Genomic DNA, 14,250 nt, shown 5'->3' on the forward strand with positions numbered 1-14,250 from the left:
GGCAGCGTGTGGGCGTGGGGAGAAAACACCATGCATTCTAGAACCTGCTGCAATCGTGACATTCTGGAGCCGCAACAAGTCAGCATCCCGTGGTCTGCCCACCCCCCACCCCCAGAAGGCACAGCCTCAGGAAGGAAGAGTCAGGAGGCCCGGAAAACGGCTCGACAGCTTCTCCTGTTTGATGGACTGCCATCTCTACATTCAAATTCCATTCATTTTCCTAAAAGGCCCCCGGTGATTACTGAAAAGCTAGCAGCCGCTCTCCACATGGCTCAGAGTCCCAGTGCTGACATACTTACTGCCCGCGAGCGGCTCTCCAGGCCCTTCCGACGGCAGGTCAGCATCTGGTCCCTCCGGAGTCCCTCGAGCAGGAGACTCTGCGCCGTCCCCCTCTCCCGGGGGCGAATTGGGCTGCTGGGTGGCAGGCGTCTCCTCTCTCGGGCCCTGGCCAGGCTCCAGGCTTCCGTCCGTCCCCACGGCAGCATCTGCAGCCCCCAGCTCCTCTGCAGCCCCATGACCTCCAGGCTCCTGTGTCTCATCCTGGGCATCTGCTGGGGGGCAGCTGCCCGCAGGGCTCCCAGGGCAGCGGTACTGAGGCACGACACCGACGAACTTCAGGCCACGACTCGCAGCCTCCTGGATCTGTGAGGCAAACCAAACCAAGGGAAACAGGTAAACAGGACGTTCCATCAGAGAGGGGGCACACGCGGCACCTCAGGGAGGCCTCGGGGGGTGTTTCTGGGTGTGTGTGTGTGTGTGTGGGTGTGTGTGTGCACGCGCGTCCACACCACACATGGGATCTTAGTTCTCTGATGTTGGAGCTGAAACTCCAATCCTTTGGCCACCTGATGCGAAGAACTGACTCCCTGGGAAAGACCCTGATGCTAGGAAAGACTAAAGGCAGGAGAAGGGAATGACGGAGGATGAGATGGCTGGATGGCATCACCGACTCAATGGACATGAGTTTGGGTAAACTCCGGGAGCTGGTGATAACAGGGAGGCCTGGCGTGCTGCAGTCCACGGGGTTGCAAAGAGTCAAACATGACTGAGCGACTGAACTGAACTGAAATGAGTTCTCCAAGCAGGGATCAAACCCACGCCCCACTGCACTGAGTCTTAACCAGTGGACCACCAGGGAAGTCTGGATGTTCCTGTTTGAACGGAAATCTCTCAAGCTGGCCAAGGCTCCACCTCCTCAAGGTGGTGGCCACACCCCAAGTCTGGCCTGCTGGGGACAGAGAGGGGCTTGTTTTCTTAAACTGTAAAAAAAAAAAAAATAAAGCATTCGACTGTGAAGGGCTGGGATGGCCTCTCTGTGAAACGCTACATTAGTCCCAATTAGTAATTTTTCCTAATAAGCTGAAAAAAGGTTCTAAAAGGATGAGCTGGAACAACAAGAGGCTAAAAGAGGAAGCTCATTTTGGTAAGAGTTTATTTTTTTGTGTGATTCTTTTTTTTTTCTGATGAATCACCTACTTCCTGCTAATCAGGCTACTATATAACTCAATACATCTATATAACCACATACTAACTACCAGATGACATTTTATGACTCAAAGAGCTTCCTCTCTGAAACAATTGCTCTGGCAGAGAAGAGAAAAGGTGGTGAGAATCACCAGTGTGCAAAAGCTGATGGCACAGCCCGAGAGAGGGGACCTCTGAGGACAGCGGCCCAGGGGGAGGCACGGACGCCTGAAGACCATGCCCAGCCTGCGGGCACTGCACACGCCAACCCACGGCTCTCCACCCCCGATCCGGTCCAGGTAACAGGCGGAGCCTTCTCACCTCCTGAGCCTCAACATGGGGGGCACATGGTCGCACTGAGTTCTGGGCCACGTGAACCCTTCCCTCCCTAAAAAAGCAACCACACCCCCACCGCAGGCGACTGAGTGTAATTGTCATAAGTGAAAGACAAATGGAAAGGAAAAGCTAAACAAAAGCAAGAGCTGGCCAAAATTAGAAGACGAGCTTTAGGGGACTTGTTGGGCAAGGGTGCTCAAGTCACTTTACAAATGCAGCAGAAGGGGGAGACCGCAGAGCTCTGGGAGGCTCAGTCACCAACCCCCGAGTGGATGACCTCAGAAAGCCGCCAGGCGTCAGCGGCAACCCTCTCCTGTCTTTTGAGAAGGAGTAAGAAACACCAGAAAGTGAAGAGGAACTAAAAAGCCTCTTGATGAAAGTGAAAGAGGAGAGTAAAAAGTTGGCTAAAAGCTCAACATTCAGAAAACGAAGATCATGGCATCTGGTCCTATCACTTCATGGGAAATAGATGGAGAAACAGTGGAAACAGTGTCAGACTTTATTTTTCTGGGCTCCAAAATCACTGTAGATGGCGATTGCAGCCATGAAATTAAAAGACGCTTACTCCTTGGAAGGAAAGTTATGACCAACCTAGATAGCATATTAAAAAGCAGAGACATTATTTTGCCAACAAAGGTCTGTCTAGTCAAGGCTATGGTTTTTCCAGTGGTCATGTATGGATGTGAGAGTTGGACTGTGAAGAAAGCTGAGTGCCGAAGAATTGATGCTTTTGAACTGTGGTGTTGGAGAAGACTCTTGAGAGTCCCTTGGACTGCAAGGAGATCCAACCAGTCCATTCTAAAGGAGATCAGTCCTGGGTGTTCATTGGAAGGACCGATGCTAAAGCTGAAACTCCAGTACTTTGGCCACCTCATGTGAAGAGTTGACTCATTGGAAAAGACTCTGATGCTGGGAGGGATTGAGGGCAAAGGAGAAGGGGACGACAGAGGATGAGATGGCTGGATGGCATCACTGACTCAATGGACGTGGGTTTGGGTGAACTCCGGGAGTTGGTGATGGACAGGGAGGCCTGGCGTGCTGCAATTCACGGGGTTGCGAAGAGTCGGACATGACTGAGCAACTGAACTGAATTGAACTGAACTGAAGAAACACCAGCACGAGCTCCTCTCTAAGGGAAAAGCAAGCCTCGGCACCCCTCCACAGATGACCCACCCTAACTTAAGGCAGAAGGTCATTTTAGTTCAGCCCTGGCCGTTCTGGAAAAATGATCTGGAGCAGTAATACGAACATACAGCCCAGTTCATCTTATATCAATGGTCTGACTGATCTTCATTTCAGATGAGGACACTGAAGCCCAGAGACATTTAAAGTCATAAAGCGAGCTGTGGGCAGTCAGGTTCCAAGTCAGGTTTGGCTCAGGTCCAAGTTCATTCTCTAAGTACAAGGCCAAGTGGACACGTGTCAAAGCATCAAATTCCCCGACATGCACGTGTCCACACAAATGCCCACGGCTGGCTCAATTCACACTTCAAACGTTTTTTTAAAACACCTTGAAGTCATCATTTCCATTCTGAAAATTCATTTTTTACCATTAATCTGTGATATCTACCTATTTTTAGAAACTGTTTTCGAAAGCTTCTAAAAGAAGACACAGGTCACAAACTTTTTAAAAACCAAACAATGAGGAGATAATTGTACCAAACAGCCTGAGGTTGAGGGCAGCTAATCTCTGAGGTTCCTGGCAGTACAGGCAAGAGAGAAACACTATGGATTACGTCACGGTCAATGATAAAGAAGCGTGATTTGCTAGAAATTTGCCTAACATATAGTAGGTGATCAATAAGGATCTGCTGAATGAATGAGTGAATGAACACATTAAATACTGAGTGGATCTGTGTCTCTTCTTCCAGAATGACTCCTGGAAGGTAGGGATGGAGACCGACTGCTGCTGCTGCTAAGTCACGTCAGTCGTGCCTGACTCTGTGCCACCCCATAGACAGCAGCCCAGCAGGCTCCCCCGTCCCTGGGATTCTCCCGGCAAGAACACTGGGGTGGGATACCATTTCCTTCTTCAATGTATGGAAGTGAAAAGTGAAAGTGAAGTCGCTCAGTCGTATCCGACTCTTAGCGACCCCATGGACTGCAGCCCACCAGGCTCCACCGTCCATGGGAGTTTCCAGGCAAGAGTACTGGAGTGGTTCGCCAATGCCTTCTCTATTTCAGCTCTAGAATCCAACAAACCAACAAACATTTATTAAGTTCCTACACTGGCTCAAAACAGCATCACGCTTAGGTGCTGGGGCTACAAAATAGGAGTCTTAACTGTCAAAAGATTCAGCTGATTACTGTAAACAGATTTTAAAAATAATTATACTAACATGGCACAATAATGCTTATGTTATGATGTTACATAAAAAATAAAGATTGTAAGCTTTTAAAACACAGCATTATCATGGCTGTACGTGTAAATTTTCAAAATTTATCTAACAAGCATACATATCACCTTTATAATTGAAAAGAAGTACACATTTCAGAAAATTTTCATAGAGAAGCAAAGCACAATAATGGATATAAAGGTATGCTGCTAAGTCACTCGAGTCGTGTCTGACTCTGTGCGACCCCAGAGACAGCAGCCCACCAGGCTTCCCCGTCCCTGGGATTCTCCAGGCAAGAACAGTGGAGTGGGTTGCCATTTCCTTCTCCAATGCATGAAAGTGAAAAGTGAAAGTGAAGTCCCTCAGTCGTGTCCGACTCTTAGCGACTCCATGGACTGCAGCCTACCAGGCTCCTCCACCCATGGGATTTTCCAGGCAAGAGTACTGGAGTGGGGTGCCATCGCCTTCTCCAATATGAAGGTATAGAAAGTGATTATTTCTGCCTGAAGGGGACACTGAGACCTTTCTCACAGAAGGTCAGGGCTATTAGAAATGAAATAGAGTAACACAGCTGGAGGAGGCGAAGGCTATGGCAGAGCTGGAATGTGTGAGCCTCCCCTACAACATTCATTCGGATTTTCCCCCAAATATCGTGCTGAACAAAACCTATTTGGGGACTCAACCTGCAGGAGGCTTTGAAGGATGAATAGGAGTTCACCAGACAGGTGAGAGAAAGGGACAGGGCAGTGCAGGCAAGGAGACAGAAGGAGCTTCACGGTCAAAGGCCTGACAGTGTGCAACAGCCTGAGGAGTGAACAGATTCCCAGAAATATTTCTGGGACATGACATGAGAAGCCAGGAGCGCCCAGAAATGAGGCTGGACCAGACATCACAAGGGCCACACACCATGGATATCACGAAACGACAAGACGACAAAGCCTCAGACTTCACTCAGCAGCAACAGGTCCCTAACTTACCCAGCACAGCAGCTCTGGAGAGTGGAAGGAAGGGGTGTCCAAGGGCAAAGCACAGATTTCTTCAAATGCTCATCTTTTATCTTAAACAGTAATGTAAGTGTTGTATCCTACACCTAGCATTGTTTAATCATCAAAACTCTTAAAAAGACGCTCAAGGTAAATGGTAAAGACGCTGCCTCTCTCCATGGCAAGCCTTCCAGGGAACGTGTATCTCAAGAACATGAAACATCCTTGTGCACGAATCTTTGTCTGCAGATCTTGGGGTGGATTCCCAGAAGTGGAATGGACGGGCCAAGGGATATCAGCTCTTCAAAGGCTGGGTACAGGCTGCCAAATTGTTTCCCAGAAAGGGTGAGCAGTCTTTTTTAACCAGAAAACCCACATTTAGATTTTATAAAGATCGATATTTGGCCAGACCCTAGGGGCTGTGACACCTTTGATTTTTCTAGAGGTGTCAAACCAAACTCTATTTGTTTCTCGCTCATTCCTTCATTTGTAACCTTTGTTAAGCAAGTCTCACAAACCTCAGAAAGGCAGGCATGAGACAGTGTTCGTCAGGGTTCACTTCTGACCACCAGCTCTCCTCACGCCCATGGGAACCTCCTGTACTCATTTAGATTTAGCCACTAGTCATGTATTCATTTGGAGAAGGTGATGGCACCCACTCCAGTCCTCTTGCCTCCTCCTATGGACGGAGGAGCCTCGAAGGCTGCAGTCCATGGGGTCGCTAAGAGTTGGATACGACTGAGGGACTTCACTTTCACTTTTCACTTTCATGCATTGGAGAAGGAAATGGCAGCCCACTCCAGTGTTCTTGCCTGGAGAATTCCAGGGACGGGGGAGCCTGGTGGGCTGCTGTCTATGAGGTCGCACAGAGTCGGACACAACTGAAGTGACTTAGCAGCAGCAGCATGTGTTCATTATGCCCAAGTTTGAACTCCCCAGACCTGCCTTTTCTCTGGGGCTCAGAACTCCATGGCCAGTGATCACAGCTGATGGGTCCACCATGGGTCTCAAACTGGGGTCAAGGCACCTGCTCTTCAGCATCTTCCTTTCTGTAACCCGTGTATCCACTCACCATGTCCCGCCAGACCATCCTGCGATGCTTCTGGAGCCCCACTCCCGTCCCCCAGACATCCAGGTCACTTTACTTTCAGAGACTCAGCGGCTGCTGCTGGACACCACCATGGCATCAAGCTGGGCCAGGTGTTCAAGAGCAAGGAATCGAGTCCATACAGAAGATCAAACCCTGAATACCCAAGCCACCTTGGGGAAGGAGTTCCCCACAGACTGTCAGGCACACACCCGCGTAACTTCTCTAACAACTGCAATTAGGTCATGGCAAAGCTTGGATCTGCCCCTGAGTATCTTCACGCAAACCAGTGCTCCTGAATGACAGCACTCCTTCACATTATACAACCCAAACTGTCCCAAGATGCCCACTCAAATACATGATTTAACTGAATATACACCCTCATCCATCTTTTTATCACATCAGCTGCATTAAAAACAATCCCATCCCCAACACTTAAAAGAGTAACAACTTCTGGTTTAAGCACCAAAGATTAAACAAGACAGTTTTCAACTGACCCAAGACTTCGTTCAACTCTGTGATGAGTAAGAACAAATGCGATAATTATATTCACCCAACCTAAAACCAGACATAATAACGTGAAAAAGGTTTCTTATTTCTTTTTTTTTTTTTTGGTTTCTTTTTTCTATTGAAAAAAATTTCTTTCTATAAAAAGTCTCAATGCATCAGAAAATGATATCATCTTTGGTTAAATATTTCAAGAATTATTTTTATTAAAAGTAACACCATGATGTTGGGGTAGTCCCTGAAAATCCAGGGCATACTGTCTGTTACTCTACTCTCAAAATGAATGCCATGCTGCTGCTGCTGCTGAGTTCAAATGCACACTCTGTCTCGTCTTATACACACGCTTGTTTAGAGTACATTTAGCAATGAGGGTAAAACCAGTAAGGGAGAAATGGGGTCCTGATTGGGTTTGGTAAACATGGAAGCCATATGTGACACAGGAAAGGCAGCAGAAAGCGATCCTGCTAACAGGCCAACAGGACTGGAGCCCACAGGCCACACGGGACGGCACAGGTGAAGGGCCAGCGACGGTCAAGGACCGTTTGGTCTGAATCTAATGAAGATGGTGTCACGGTTCATTTTATGTGCCACCCTGGATAAAACTACAGTGACTAATTGTCAACACTGGTCTAGATACTGCTGTAAAGATACTTTTAGATGCAGTTGATATCTACAGTCCACTGGCTTTCAGTAAAGCCAGTCACCCTCTATAATGTGGACAGGCCTCTGCCAATCAAGTTGGCCTTAAAAGCAAAAGGCAAGGTTTTCCAAAGAAGGAATTCTGCCTCCAGACAACCTGCCCGAGTTTTCAACCTTCAGACTTGAGACTGCAACATCACTCTTACCCAAAACCTCTAGTCTACCACATGGCCCTGGAGGTTTGGGACAGCCCAGCTCCACAGTCATTTGGGCCAGTAACGTAAATCAATCTCAATTTCAGTCTCATACTACAGACAGACAGATGGATAGATAACACTATGAGTTGTTTCTCGGGAGAAAAGTCACACAGGAGAAAAGCAGATGAAGGGAATCAGGGGAAGAGGACTGCAGCAGCAGGTTGATGAATTATCTCCAAACCTAAAGCAGACCGAGCGTGAAAGGAAGGGCTGGCTAAGGGGTCCCCAAAGGCAGGGAGAGAAGTGGGCCCTGAACAGGAACAAAGAGAAGGACGCGGTCTAGTGATGATTAAAGGTCCCCGAAGAGAGGCTGGCACGCACAAGAACCGGACGGCAGTCACTGTTGCCCGGGTGAAAGAAGTCTCTGCGCCACGTTTTACGGGAAAGGGATTACATTTTTAATTGGTAGATTTAATGTCTATAGGCCATTTCCAACTTTCGGATGAACTTATTGGAATCCCTAAAACTATCATGCTAATTAAGGCTGGGAATCAGAAACTTACTGACTTTTTGAAAATATAAAGATGCGCTATCTGATATGATAGTAGCCACTAGCCAAGTGTGACTATTAATATTTAAATTTAAATTAGTTCAAATAAAATAAAATTAAAAATTCAATTCCTCAGTCACACCAGCCACGTTTCAAGTGTTTGATGGCCCCGGTGGCTGGTGACTGCCCTACTGAATGCAAATATAGGACGTCTGGTGCAAATATAGAATACTTCCATCATCATAGAAAGTTCTACTGGACACTGCCAATACAGAGCATAAAAAACCATATAAAATACCAAGCAACAGAAACGGGGTTTTCAACAGAGACTGCACAGGCATATAACACAGAGTAAAGACCAAGACTCACACATAAAGACATCCCAAATGGACCCTAAACCAGAGCACTGACCACTCTGACCCCTCTCTGTAATTCAGGGGCCACCATCCTGTGATAGCTGACATTTTAAAGTCTCTGGGGACCCGTGACATACACAGGGAACCTACAGACAGAGGCTGAACCATATGTCAAGAACAGACGCAAAAACGCTGTTCTGGTTGCACAGTCACACGTGAGTCTTCACGGTGAATATTTTATCTCACGCACTCACACACACAACCCTTCTCATCTTCTGTCGCCTGAGCTCTTGTACAGCCTTCCGAAAATGGAGGTTCAAAAATAACACAGGTCTTAGCTCAAGTCTGCAGCGGTCTTTGGTTCTGACGTGTTAACACGTAGCTTCAGGAACTGAAACTTCTACCCAGTGCTGCCATGTATTCAGCTCAGTCGTGAGGCCACACGGAAAGATCCTGCAGCCTTCTGGGGTTGTGGTTTTCTCTTTCAATGACTGAGAAGACTCAGAATGAGCCTGAGACGAGGAGTCTGAGGCTTAAAGCTCTGGACTCAGCCCTGCCACGCACTTAGCTATGTCACTGATCCACCCAGTTGCTGTATCTGAGCCTCAGTTTCCTAATCTGTAAAATGGGGATAATAATAATGATTAATTCACTCACTACTTACTTCCTCAGTATCTTACTGAGTAAGACATTACTTACTCAGTTACTTACTATGTGCTGAGAACGAGGTCCTGGGGAAGCACACAGGCACCATCCTTGACCTCCTGGATGCAACACTTTTTGGTCTCACTCTAGAGACTCTGAAGAGTCCATCTGATCTCCTTCTCAACCTGCCTGCGCTTAGTCTGAAGGACCACTGCTTCCTAACTCTTAAGTCCCTGGCAGGGCTAGAGTTGGGAGAAGAGGTTTTATTCTCCTCTGCCACTAGCAGTGATCTGGTGGGATGCTTGAGAAATGATGGAATAACCTGGAAAACTGTAAACTCCCTTAAAAACAGAAGGAAGAGATGGAGTCCAGCGCTGAGATAGGAGCAGAGAACAAATCCATCCTTTGGTGGCACTGTTCAGGGCAAGTGTTTCTGATGAAAGGAGTTTTATTGGCCTTCATTATCTTTATTAACTGGCTGGGTGCTTTCACTTAGATTGTGCCTATAATTTCACCATTCACTGAAAATGTCATTCCTGGGAAATCAGTAGAACCAAAAGGGAATATGCTGTTAAGCTCTCAACTCTCAAAAATTTTCAACTAGCTGTTAAAAAAAAAAAAAAAAAAAAAATATATATATATATATATATATATATATAATTTATTTACTTATTTGGCTGTGCCGGGCCTTGGTTGCGGCGTGTGGGATAGTTCCCTGACTGAGGATCAAACCTGGGCCCCCTGCATTGGGACTGTGGAGTCTTAGCCACTGGACCACCAGGGAAGTCTCTTTAACCAGCTCTTAAAGCCCTGTGAAAACCAAACCACCAGAAGATCCCAACCTGATGTCAAAAGTCTCAGTCAGAGATGGAAAGGGAGCAAGGAAAGGCCTATCTCTGGGGAAGGATCTAATGGTGACCCAAGTGGCCAGCAGGGTAGAATCTCAGGACCAGCATCTCTACCACCATCAGGAAAACGGCTCCAGGTTTTGTCCCTATGTCTTCTTTAAAAAATTGTTAGCATTCTTCTTCTTTCTCTTGTAGGACCAATTTTCTCCATGGGGCAGGAAATATGGCCATTTCCAACTTCTGAGTTTCTCTGCTCGTGGCTCAGCCACTGGAGACAGACTATCTAAATGTCCTGGGTCCACACAAGCAAAAGATCTCAGGGAAGGGCTCTGATTGGCTCAGCTTGGCTCAGGTGTTCACCTCAGGGCCAATCAGCTCTGGCCAGTGTTAGGGCGGCTCCTGTGGAAATCACACAACCGGACTGTGGGAATAAAGCCGCTTTCAGAAGAAAAGGAATCTCAGGGCAGAAAAAATTAGTATTTAATGTCTGTTATGTAGATATATCATCTCATGGGAAATAAAATTTGAAATCTGTTCAGTACCCACATGTACGAAAGTCAAGAAGAGGATATTAGGCAACTGATATTTAAACCAAACAAAACCGAGCAAGTTAAGACCACACCGATCACAATAATGTTGATACGTTTTGGTCAAAGTGGACCCCGGGCCAGTACTCTAGGTTATTTTGTCTGCGTGGACACAGCATTCGTCTCCTTGTCTTGGGCTATGTTCTTCTCAGCTCTGCTCTGGATTTCTTTTCTCAGCTTTATTGCAGTATAACTGAAGATTGTTTTTTAAGAGTACTTTCTGGAGTCAATGTCCACACCTGAGCTCTCCCCTTCCCAGGGCAGTCTGCCACTGCACGGGCACCCAGATCAGGAGGGCAGGGACTGGAGTGGGCGGGGTCTCCCCTCTGGCAGAGCTGCACGGGCCCTGCAAACGCCTGATCTCCCTCGACATCTGCCTATCAGCAGCACTTTGCATAGATGAGCTCAGACCAGGATCTCGGAGCAAAAGCAAAGACCTCGGCATCATCCAGGCAGGAAAACCGACGGACCTCCAAGTCACAGGACCTCAGGAGGGTCTGCATCTCCTGCCGAGGCTACAAGACCCCCAACCTGAGCTTCCACTAAGGCCAGGGCACGCCCACAAAGACAATGGAGCCATCAAATCCCCCACATCTCACGTTAGCAAGCATTTACATAGACTCTCATCAGAGTCGCATGGCAAAGTCAAGGATATGCACCAGACTTTGCCGCTTGCCAGTTCCGTGGCTGCATGGCTGGTAAAATGACCTGACCTGCAGGTGGACTCTGTGCACACAGGCATGGCTTGGGGGACGGAATTCAAGAAGAAACAAGGCCAGCAACGTGAAGAGGGAAGAAAGTGTGCTCAGTTACACAGAGCAGGACAAACATCTTGCACCAAAAAGCCGTCATCACAGTAGCTTCCATTTACTGAGCGCTTCAGCTCAGTTCAGTCGCTCAGTCGTGTCCGACTCTTTGCAACCCCATGAATGGCAGCACGCCAGCTTACCCTGCGCCAAAAGCTGTTCCAAGGGCTTTACGTGAATTACCTCATCTCATCCTTATGTAACAGTGACATATATACCAGGCCATGTGCAAAACAGACGGCTAGTGGGAGGCTGCTGGTGAGCACAGGAACTCAGCTCGGTACTCTGTGACCACCTAGAGGGGTGGGAAGGGGGCGGGGTGGGAAGGTCCAAGAGGGAGTGGACAGATGCATGTGCGTGCTCTGCATGCTCAGGCGCTCTAGTCGTGTCCGACTCTGTGTGGTCCTATGGACTGTAGCCCATCAGGCTCCTCTGTCCATGGGATTCTCCAGGCAAGAATACTAGAGTGGGTTGCCATGCCCTCCTCCAGGGGATCTTCCCAACCCAGGGATCCAACCCAGGTCTCCTGTGTTACAGGTGGATTCTTTACCACTGAGCCCTCAGGGAGGCCCTTATATACATATAGAAGATATATATATATCTTGTATATATATATATGTAGCTATACATATATAGCTGATTCACACTGTTGTACAGCAGAAACTAACATAACATTGTAGAGCAATTATATTCCAATAAAATTTTTTTAAAAAAACAGGTTTTTAAAATTTTCTCATGCTACAGATTAGAAAACAGACACAGACAGGCTGCCCAGCCTGCCCAAGGGCACGCAGCTAGAAGATCACAGGGAGGATTCAAACCTAGTCAGCCTGGCTTCAGGCTCCACATTCCCACTTGGTACACTGCTCAGATTGTATTTGCAACAGAACGTCCCACCCTCTAAGCCACACTGTGAAAATCGGGGCTAGATCTTCAAGAGTGTTGAGTCTGTAGAGTCTGGAATCTTGCTCTGTAGGCAATGAGATGCCATCACAGCTTCTGGCCGCAGGGACGTAATCAGGCCTTTCCCAAGGAGGACTGATGTTTCCGCAGGATGTGGTGCGGATGGGGAGGGGGCTGGGGGAGAGAGGCAGAGAGAGGGATCGGGGCCCAGGAGTCACTGCAGAGCTCGTGGGAGAGGTCAGACGAGGCCATGCTTGCCATGGGAAAGGACGGACAAGGGAGATGGAGACCCAGAGCGGAGGCGGCGGTACGGACTACGGGGTGACATGCGACGAGGCGCGATGTGACGCGATGCGTCAAATCATCGGTGACCTGCTGTCCAAACTTTTGAACAATCTGACACTTTTGAAGGCAAAAGGTATGCTGTGACAAGAGGCATGAGCCAGAACTGTCCAAGCCCAGACAGACACAGGGTCACCTTTGTCTCAGTAATTCTCATCAAAGGAAAAAAAAATGCCTCCTAGCTGGGCATTCCTTCACAAGGCACTGCCCGAGATAAGATAGTGCGTGTCCAGAAAAGCAAAGCAAAGAAAGAACCAGCTGGAATCTGGAATCCTGGACCGGCTGACACTGACAACCCAACTTTATTTTTTGGTAATAGCAGTGACCCTGGAATTATAAGCTTGGGACAAAGAACCTCAAGGGCTTATTAACACTCCTGGGAATGTTCTGGAAAAGCAGTTTGAGAGTCTTCAAGGAACTCAAATCTCAGCACCACAGTTAAGAGACTGAGGCAAAAGAACCTGAGTTTAAAGCAGTTTAACCAGGAGCAGATGTTTTCCTTCACACTACGCCGCTGTTTTAACATCCAGAATTCGTGACTTTTTTCCCACCGTGCCCTGATTTACATAGGCTTCCAGAGCACTAATGAAAGGCCCTTGAACAAAACACTGAGACGGTGTGGCTGGACCAGCGTTGTTCCAGTTTCAACCCTTGGTTACAAACCCTTTTTGGTCCCCATGACTCCAAACCCACAAAAATATAACTCAGTCTGAACGGCATTTGAAACTCCCCTGGTTAAGAGAACAGTGAAACTAAGTACTTGGGGATGGTTTTCATTACAATGCTAAAGAAATGAATGTTTTGTTGTTCTTTTTGTAAATACCCTGAAGAACCCTGGGATGGTTTTTCTAGAAGATGAAAATGATCTGAGAGTTTCAGATCTCATGAGGATATGTGATCTCTTTAAGTAACAAATAAGGTTGTTTTTTTTTTTTTTTTAAAGGGTCTGATTTTCCATTTACAACTGTTGAGAATTGCACTTAAAGATGATTTCCAATGCCCAATAATTCAATGCCCTTCATATTCAATACTCAACTCCTATTTCCACTTCATGCCTTCATATTTTTAATTCTATGAGCCCTAAATGATCTCAAAAGTTCTCTCCTAGTAGAATGAACTGTAAATGAACACGGATGTCTGAATTCATGTCTGCGGCAGGCTGTATTTTCCAAAGATGTCTCTCACCCGCCCATGACCTGCTAGAACCTGTCACTCCCCCATCAAGAGGCAGCGTCTACATCCGTCTCCTTGGACCAGAATGGCTCTCCACCAATGAGAAAAGTCAGAAGGACACTATGTGACTTTTGAGGCCTGGTCATAACATTTCCATGAACTTCCACCTTGCTTTTCGGGAAGAGCTCAGCTGTATGTTTTGAGGAAACCCAAGTCGTCTATGGAGAGGCCTGTAGCCTAGCAACTATTGCCAATGGTGTGAGTGCACCATCTTGAAAGTGGAGTCCCCAGCCACTGACCAGGGGATACCATGGAGAGCAGAGATCAGCTGTCTTGCCAAGGCCTGCCCAAGCTGCACATTTGTGAGCAAAATCCATGAATGTGGCTGTAAACCACTGGGTTTTGAGGTGGTGGTTACTCAGCAACAGACATCCTCCTGAAATTCAGTAACCCTCACCAACTCACACCCACAGGAAGACACAGACTGCAGT

General features: G+C 47.4%; 1 protein-coding gene across 6 annotated transcripts in view; it reads right to left on the reverse strand.

Annotated features, from left to right (window-relative positions):
- The window catches only part of RFTN1 (raftlin, lipid raft linker 1), a 225,963-nt gene that overhangs the window by 70,797 nt on the left and 140,916 nt on the right, over positions 1-14,250 (reverse strand). For all 6 annotated transcript variants that reach the window (XM_024997191.2, XM_024997190.2, XM_024997194.2 and 3 more), the window contains one exon: positions 300-642. In XM_024997191.2, coding sequence (XP_024852959.1) covers positions 300-642 — 343 coding nt within the window. The remainder of the gene's footprint in view (positions 1-299; positions 643-14,250) is intronic.

This window comes from Bos taurus, chromosome 1 (genome assembly GCF_002263795.3).
Source record: "Bos taurus isolate L1 Dominette 01449 registration number 42190680 breed Hereford chromosome 1, ARS-UCD2.0, whole genome shotgun sequence".
Classification (NCBI taxonomy): domain Eukaryota; kingdom Metazoa; phylum Chordata; class Mammalia; order Artiodactyla; family Bovidae; genus Bos; species Bos taurus.